Here is a 9,968-nt window from a genome sequence, read left to right as displayed (position 1 = left end):
TGTATTTAATTATAAGGTTTAAATTCCATATTTCTGGCATTTTAAACACAAACTTTTACTGGATTTGCAGGTCAGCTGGTGTGATAATTTGCATGCTATCATTTATATTTAGAAATAAATATAACATTAGTCTGTATATGTCGGCCACTTTATTAGGTACACCTTACTGGTACTGGGTTGGACCCACTTTTGCCTTTAGAACTACTTTAATTCTTCATGGCAGAGATTCAACAAGGTACTGAAAATATTCCTCAACGATTTTGCTCCATATTGACAAGATATCATCACGCAGTTGCTGCAAATTTGTCGGCTGCACATCCCAATGCCAATCTCCCGTTCCACCATATCCCAAAGGTGCTCTATTTGATTGAGATCTGGTGACTGTGGAGGCCATTTGAGTACAGTGAACTCATTGTCATGTTCAAGAAACCAGTCTGAGATGATTCACGCTTTATGACATGGTGTGTTATCCTGCTGGAAGTAGGCTGAACTGTTGATATCAGGCAGGATGGATTTATACTTTCATGTTGTTGATGCCAAATTCAGACCCGACCATCCAAATATCGCAGCAGAAATCAAGACTCATCTGACCAGGCAACGTTTCTCCAATCTTCTATTGTCCACTGCCGCTTACTGGATATTTCCTTTTTTCAAAGCATTCTCTGTAAACCCTAGAGATGGTTGTGCATGAACATCCCAGTAGATCAGCAGTTTCTGAAATACTCAGACCAGCCCGTCTGACACAAACAACCATGTCACGTTCAAAGTCTCTTAAATCCCCTTTCTTTCCCATTCTGATGCTCACTTTGAACTGCAGCAGATCGTCTTGACCATGTCTACATGCCTAAATGCATTGAGTTGCTGCCATGTGATTGGCTGATTAGAAATTTGTGTTAAAGAGTAATTGGACAGGTGTACCTAATAAAGTGGCCGGTGACTGCAAATGACGACTATGCAGACTAATGCATGGACAAGATTGCATGGATTTTGCTCAAAATAATAATTTGAGTAAACAAAACAATTATTTTTTAGAAACACCAATTTCTAAGTTTCTATTGTAGCTAATAAAACACATAATTCAAATAAAACAATCATTAAGTTATGATTCCTAATTGGATAAGTGAGGTCCGATTTATAGTTTAAACAATTAAGTATAGTATCCAGTAGAGCACAATTTAGACACAAAAATGATTCTGTGCTGCACTAAGAAGCAAATGAATGGATGCAAATCCCTTTTTAAAATGATCATCTTTTCAATACTGTTGCTTTGTCTTTCTAATATTTTTTAATACCATTCATTCATTCATTTTATTCCGGCGTAGTCTCTTTATTCATCAGGGGTTAGCCACAGCAGAATGAACTGCCAACTATTCCAGAATATGTTTTATACAGCAGATTTAGTTAATCAATTCCCCTATATGCGCATGTGTTTGGATTGTGAGGGAAACCGGAGCACCCGGAGGAAACCCACGCCGACACGGGGAGAACATGCAAACTCCACACAGAAATGACAACTAAAATGACCTGCACTGTGGAGAGCATCCTGTCTGGCTGAATCACCACCTGGTATGGAAATAGCACCAGCAGCAATTGCAAAGGCTTACATAGGATTGTGCGAACTGCTGGACGTGTAGTAGGAGGTGAGCTTCCCTCCCTCCAGGACATCTACACCAGGCGGTGCAAAAGGAAAGCCAAGAGAATTATCAGCAACTCCAGCCACCCAAGCTATATACTATTCTCTCTGCTACCTTCAGGCAGACGGTTCTACAGCATCCGATCACGCACCAGCCGACTGAAGGAAAGCTTCTTCCCTCAGACTATCAGGCTGATGAACACTTAACACACTCCACACAGACTCTTCCATACCCTCACTGCACACCATCAATACGTAGCATGCACCGCACTTTAACCAATCCATACTTGAAACAATACTGCCTACAGCTATGTGGAAACCTATTCATTGTACATATCACTGTCAATTTTACATTATCCTGTTTTTTTTGGACTATGCTGTTGGATTTTGCACTGTCATTTTATTTGCACTGTCTGTATTTTGTCGTTCAGAGGTCGCGTTAGACTTTCTCATTGTCCGTCATTTTGACGGAGAGGGTTGTAAAAATTCCATCATAACGTATTATTGACCATCATTTAATTAGCATATATTCTAATTGCTTTTGTTCATTCAAATTTCAATAATGAACTTGCACGACGAGCATATAGGCAAAATCATTCATTTATTTGACAAACGAACAAAAACTCCTATCTGCCTTAACTCATCTTCCTCCTGCGTCAACCTGAACTGGGTGCTTGCCTGTGCGTAACCAAGCGCATCAAGGGAGACTGATGCAGAGGCAGTTGTCATTAAATTCTGTGTCTTTGCCTCGGAAAGTCGACTTTTCCTTGATAGTTTCATTTTGTTCTGGAGGCTGAAGCCGCGTTCTGCTGCCACACTGGAGACCGGAATTACTAGAGCCACTTTAGCTAGTGAAGAGCGGGAGAGGTAGGTGTGGTGCGCGCAAACTGAAAGACGCAAAGCAGGTATGGAGACGGTTGCGCGTTGTGTTCGGTGCGCAAGGGGACTGTACCAAAAAGCTGAGGAGCGGGGGGAGGTGCTGGAATTCCGGGAGTTTTCCAGGACATAGAACGATATGGGAGATGGGTCAGATTTGACCCATCAGGAGTGTTGGCAGATTTGTCTGTTTTTGCAACTACACAGCGGTGACAAGAGGAGACAAACGAAGGACAATCGCCATCAGCTGGACAGGAGTGGGAATTACAGTCAGCAACAAATTACAATAGTTCCCTCTCAGCATAATCTGTCAAAATGACGGATCACCTTCAGATGAAAAAAATCCGTCAATGATGGAAAATATTCAGTTAACGCGACCTCTGCTGTTGTTGTATTTGCATCTGTATTTTGCATTGTCTGGAGCCAGCACCAAAGCTTTTCACTTCTCATTGCACAAGTGCTGCTGCTGATGTGACAATTAAAGTGATTTGATTTTGATTTGACCCAGCCGGGCCTCCAACCAGCCACCTTCTTTGCCATGAGGCGACAGTAGCCCCTTTCACACAGTGATACCGGTAAATATCCGGAAAATTTCCGGAACGACTTTACCGGTATATTGAAAAAAGCGCTGTTCACACAGGCGAGGACGTTACGGAAATTTTCCGGAAAAGAGCATTCACACATCCATTCCAAAATACCGGTAAATTCTGACATCATTCACCACAAATGAGCTTTAAACGGCTGCGCTTGTGTTTGTAAACATTTGACTAAATTACAAACTCTGTGGATGATCAATATTGTGAACAACTTTCGCAGGATCACTTTCGCATGTCGAGATTCTCATAATATGTGCGTGTGCAGGCGCTCATAGGCGCACGCAAAGCTTGAAGGTAAACAAACAACGGCTTATCATAAGCATTTCATCGATGATTATTTACACAGTTGGCATTAAGAAGAACATATAAACGTGATCTGACTAACTTCTAGCAGCTAAATGTGTCTGGAAAAATATTCAAAGGCTTTTATTCTCACAAACCGCGCGGACGTAAATGCGTCTGACTGTTGTGATTGGCTAAAGCAGACGTCTCACGTCAGCACGTTCTAGACAAGCACGCGCTTATTATGGGAATCTTCCTTCTGCATTCACACAGCGCAGCATTCCGGCAAATTGCCGGTAATCTTACAACTTCTCTTTCCGGAAAATAGCCTGAACGAATTTACCGGTATATTCAATAAGGACCTGTTCACACATACAACCTTTCCGGAAAATTGCCGGCAATTTTCCGGAAAGGTCTGTATGTGTGAAAGGGGCTAGTGTTAACCACTGAGCCACCATGCCACCTATTTTTAATACTAATACTTTGTCTATTATTCACTTTCACTTTTTTACTGTATAGTGTTGGCCGTTTTTGCATCAGTGATTAGGCAGCAAATACTGAAAAAGTCAAACAATTTATTAAAAGAAGTGCTAAATAGCATGAATCATAATTCATGAATAATGATCATGCCCTTATACACTTTAACACTCATAATCAGCATCCTACACTCTCCGCTCTATGCAGAAGTGAAGAAATAAGTGTGTATACCTGGATTTGAAGGTTTTCTTCTGGATCTGTCTAGACGTCTCCATGCTGCTGGTCATCTTTCCCGTCTGCTCCTCCACACAGCGCTGGGTCACACTTCTGCTCTTCATGCTCTCAGATAAACACACACACTGCTGTCAGAAGAACAGGAGATCTGTCACACACACAACATTACTATCAGAAGAACAAGTGTTTGATCTTTATTGCACACATGCTTATCAGCATAGTCTGTGTGACAACTGACCAAAAAAATTAACAGCAAATTTATTTTTATATTTGTATATATATATATATATATATATATATATATATATATTAGGGATGCACGTATATATATTCAGGGGTGGCCAACCCTGTTCCTGGAGAGCCACCTTCCTGCAGATTTTAGTTGCAACCCCTTCAATCAAGCTGAGCCCACCTCATTCAAGAGATCTCGGAGCGATTGTTTTGGCGCGGATCCGAGCTCGATTGCTGGATTCACACAAACATATACATATATATATATATATATATATATATATATATATATATATATATATATATTTATATTAGGGATGCACGTATATATATATATATATATATATATATATATATATATATATATATATATATATATATATATATATATATATATATATATATATATATATATATATATATATATATACATACATACATACATACATACATACATACATACACATACATATATACATTGCTGGATTCACACAAACATGCACGTATATATATATATATATATATATATATATATATATATATATATACACACACACATGTATATATACACATATACATATATATATATATATATATATATATATATATATATATATATATATATACATATATACATATACATATATACATATATATATATATATATATATATATATATATATATATATATATATATATATATATATATATATATATATATATACACATATATATACATACACACATATATGTATATATATATATATATATATATATATATATATATATATATATATATATATATATATATATATATATATATATATATATATATATATATATATATACGTGCATCCCTAATATATATATATATATATATATATATATATATATATATATATATATATATATATATATATATATGTTTGTGTGAATCCAGCAATCGAGCTCAGATCCGCGCCAAAACAATCGCTCCGAGATCTCTTGAATGAGGTGGGCTCAGCTTGATTGAAGGGGTTGCAACTAAAATCTGCAGGAAGGTGGCTCTCCAGGAACAGGGTTGGCCACCCCTGAACTATAGAATCACCACAACAAATTAATTATTGGTTCTTTACTATAGTATGGTTCAGAAGCACTACAGTGTTTACTACAATTGACTACAGACCTAGTATAATTTGTTTGTTATAAACGTGTTACCATAGCAACCATAAAACCCCCACAGCAGCAGATTATTTAAATACTTTACTATAGTAGAGTTCAAGAACACTGAGAGTCCCTCTGCGAGCTGCTGCGGGAATAATAATTGATTATTTGTGCGTCTCTCGATGAGAGTCATAAATCACACGCCGGCCGAACTCAACAGAATCAGGTCACGTTTGAAGGATGGCTTCATTTACCACAAAAAAACACAGCAGAGTACAGTCAGCAACACCTGCGCTCACTCTCACTGCAGACGCGGCTATCCTCCAGTTTACCAGGATTACACTCTGCTCCAGACCAAGAATGTGTTTGATCATTTTACTGCATATTAAAACTGATCTGCCATCAGAGAGAAATATCACACGCAGTCCAACAGATAAAATAATGCAAACCTTGAAGAAATTCTATAGTGAAGGCAATATTTCTAAATAAGATCTGCTGTGGTGATTATATAGTTGCTATGGTAACAATTATAACATGGTAAACAATGGATAGCAGGCCTAGTCATTTGTAGTAAATACTGTAGTGTTTTGAACTGTACTATAGTAAAGTATTTAAATAATCTGCTGTGATGATTGTATAGTTGCTATATTTAAAAAATTATTCAGAATGCAGAAAGAACCTTCCAAGGTGACAATTTGTAGAAAATACTTTACTGTATTTGGACTCTATTATAGTAAAGTAAATAATCTGCTTTGGTATTCTATAGTTGTTATGATTGGTAACAGCTACTGTAGCAACCTAACCCAATGATCCAATACTGTATTTTTCTGCATCTATAGAAGGCAAGGCAAGGCAAACTTTATTTATAGAGCACAATTTTACACAACCGTAGTTGATCCAAAGTGCTTTACAATAAAATAAACTAGACAATAAAACTAAAAATAACTGGTATTAAAATACAATGAAATATATTTAAAAGTAATACTAAAATATAAATAATAAAAAATAACATGCATGCATCAGTCAAAGGCAAGAGAGTAAAAATATGTCTTTAAGTTAGATTTAAAAGCATCCAAAGAAGGAGAGATTCTGATGTTCAGTGGGAGACTGTTCCAGAGCCTTGGGGCCGCAACACTGAAAGCTCGATCACCCTTTGACTTGCAGCGAGACCGAGGGACAGACAAAAGAAACTGATCATGTGATCTTAACAATCTGCAAGCTGTATATGGCCTAATAAGCTCGCTGACATAGGCTGGGGCAGAATTGTGCAAAGCTTTGTAAGTGAAAAGAAGAATTTTAAAATCAACCCTGTATTTTATAGGTAGCCAGTGCAATGAGGCGAGGACAGGGGAGATATGATCTCTTTTCTTAGTTCCTGTTATTAATCATTTAATAATACAATAAATAGAACATTTCATACTACAATAAAAAGTTTACTGTAGTGAAAAATAAAGAAACTACAGTATATGACTGTTTGTCAGTCCACTAAAGTTAAGATATAATGAATAGTTTGCCTCTGAGATTAGGCTTGTTTTAGGCGTCAGTTTAAAAGTTCAAGAAACCCTAGAGGACTTTAATGAGATGTTAACATATTTGTGTGTTGAGCATCAGTTAAGGCAACATCAGCACCTGTCAGCTTTAATTGTGGTAAAAACGGGATTATTTTGAAATTTTGTCAGCTAATTTCATCTTCCGGGATTAACACCATCATTGGGGCAGAATTAAAATCAGTGAGTGACATAGCGCAAATCTGCTAGTGGAGTGATGACACATGTTGCTCATTATTATTCATAGCGGAGTTTTCTTATCCAATGAGAAGATGCTGCAAATTTAGTTATTCATGAGAGCAGGTGCTTTCCAAAGGCTAGGCGGACCTGCCAAGCTGTAACCCAATGACTGAGTGTGACCGCGTCTGCACTGCACGGGTCGAGTGTGTTTGTTTCCATGATCCACGGGGTTTGTTGCATGTGTTTCCCTGCGATTCTGTCAGGGCCGATACACGCCTGTACGAGAATTAGAGAATGGCGGACTTTGTCTTTTATCAGTTGAGTTCGTTACTATTCAGACACATCACCTATATCCATGCTGCTGTGTTCACCTCTGTTTAAAATCATCCAGATTACCGGCAGGGCTAATGGTTGAAATAGACAGGGCAGGAGACCTGCTGCACCTCTATCCACTGTGTCTGCATTCAGACCCAGGATCCAGGAGGAGAGAAGTCCTCCATTTATAGTGTTTATATAAACACGATTATCTTTATGATGGTATAACTAATTGTGGTTGTGTGTGTATATGAAATTATGAATAACAGATGTAGCAGGGGATTAAATCACTGCTTATTTCTTTGCAGTTTAACTTTGTAAACTATAAAAACACAGGTTTCCTCATGGTTTGTGTCTCATTTTGAGAGTTAGCTGACAACAGTTGTTCGCTCCCCTCTTTTTCCCCTGCTCTGCTGGCCACGCCCACTCCTCCCTCTGCTCACAGAGGAGCCCATCATGGAGCATTTTTTTTTTATTCTGAGGTAGACTTGCACTGAAAGAGGGGGTTTCATGGCCCTTAAAATACCGAATCCCATTATTAACTATCGACCTTACTCTAAAATGCGGAGGTGTGCTCGTTTTTGCGACTGTTTTAGGACCTCTGATTCAGCTTCCTATGGAAGAAATGACTAGGAATAATAAATGGAAGAAAACATTCAAACAAGTGTGTTCATGGATATGCATGAAAAGTAGAATAGTATAATAGGAAAATATCAGTTTGCAACATCAAGCAGCATAACAAGCTATCTGTAATGTCTAAAAATAAATGGAAGTGATTTAGACTGGAAGTCTTGACCCAAAAGATCACAATGTCAGCGCCTGTTCCTATGTGAAGAATGAGGTCAACACTGCCATATTGCCTGCTGTACTATTTAGATATGGGTATGACCAGACAGAATGTACGCACACAGAATCCCACAGATTTTTGAGCCAGTCATTCATTATTTATAGTTATAATACTGAATAACATGCAAATGTTTAGATGAGTTTTGTATGATAGAGTTTGTAAAGCAATATTTTCTCTCTTTTAGTAGATATATTAAATAAGAAACTTGCTTTGTTTACCAAACATTCATTCATTCATTCATTCATTCATTCATTCATTCATTCATTCATTCATTCATTCATTCATTCATTCATTCATTCATTCATTCATTCATTCTCCTTTGGGTCAGAATGTTTACCAAACAAGTTATTTTAATTGCATTTGCAGTGTATACTGTACACCTCAGATAAAAATAACAAGATATCTTTTTTATCTGATTTGTTAAGCTTTCAGCTGCTATAGTCCCCCCAAAAAATCTTGAAAAAAATCCATCTTTTATTAATTAATTAATTTATTAATTTATTTATTAATTAATTTATTTTATTTTTTACCACAAAATTCTGCACAGAAATAGCGATAAATAAATAAAATACATAATTAAATAAATAAGTAAATACATAAAAAATAAGTAAATAAACAAATAAGCAAATAAGAAAATTAGTAAGTAAATAAATAAATGAATAAATAAATAAGAAAACAAATAAACAAATAAATATATAAATTAAATAAATAAATAAATAAATAAATAAATAGATAAATAAATAAATAAATAAATAAACTGTGATTCTATATGGCCCTGAATATTGGTTGTTTATTAGCAATTATAAAACATGATCATAATTTTCTTCCCTAATATATCCAACACCTAAACACAACTACTACATTACTAACTATTAATTAGCAGCTTTTTAATCGTTTATTAAGCTAAATGTGGTAGTTAATGGCTTGTTAATAGCAAGTATTATGTCTTAAAATAAAAGATGACCCAGATTTTTTTTGCATTAATAAAACTGGAAGTCTCTAAAACACCTTAAGCAAACAGATATGGATTAGTGTAAGCAATAAAAGTACTCACGTTCTCCAGGCAGGACTCTGAGACTGTGTGCTTTGACTGAAGGAGATGAGATCTCACTCACTGTCCTGGTAAATATAGAAGAGCAGGAGTCAGAGATGCGTGAACACACACACACAAACACGCACACACACGCACACACACACACTGAAGGACCTGTGGAAACAATGCATCAAGAGCTCAGATCACCACTGAACCCTGCATTACTGAAGAATTCATCTGCAGTCACAACATCATCTCTTCATTCTGACAGAAACACACAAACACAGAAGAGCGAGCAGCACTTGTTCAGATCTGGAAAGGATGCATAAAAATGCATTAAAGGGCACCTATTATGCCCCCTTTTACATGATATAAATGTATTGCGGATGCCCATAGAGTGTTTGTGTGGGGATTCAGCTAGAAATACCACACAGATACAGTCTTCTAACTCTCTAAAACCGGACCCTTTTAGGTTTTGATCCTAATTGAGGCAATTTGGTGACTGTCGCTTTAAATTTAAATGAGATTGTGCTCCACTCAAGAAGAGGGCGGAGCTACAGTTGCCTGTGTGTCA

At 36.6% G+C, this 9,968-nt stretch overlaps 1 protein-coding gene across 1 annotated transcript in view; it reads right to left on the bottom strand.

The window, feature by feature from the left end:
* Window positions 1-9,462, bottom strand: part of myom3 (myomesin 3) — a 126,835-nt gene extending 117,373 nt beyond the window's left edge. The window contains exons 1-2 of the mRNA XM_073925535.1: window positions 9,416-9,462; window positions 4,096-4,226 (exon numbers count right to left, since the gene is read on the bottom strand). Coding sequence (XP_073781636.1) covers window positions 4,096-4,202 — 107 coding nt within the window. The 5' untranslated portion in view covers window positions 4,203-4,226; window positions 9,416-9,462. The remainder of the gene's footprint in view (window positions 1-4,095; window positions 4,227-9,415) is intronic.
* Window positions 9,463-9,968: the final 506 nt, after the last annotated feature.

The sequence above is a fragment of the Danio rerio genome, chromosome 16 (genome assembly GCF_049306965.1).
Source record: "Danio rerio strain Tuebingen ecotype United States chromosome 16, GRCz12tu, whole genome shotgun sequence".
Lineage (NCBI taxonomy): Eukaryota > Metazoa > Chordata > Actinopteri > Cypriniformes > Danionidae > Danio > Danio rerio.
The sequence above is the reverse complement of the archived record's forward strand: the minus strand, read 5'-3'. Positions and strand labels throughout refer to the sequence as shown.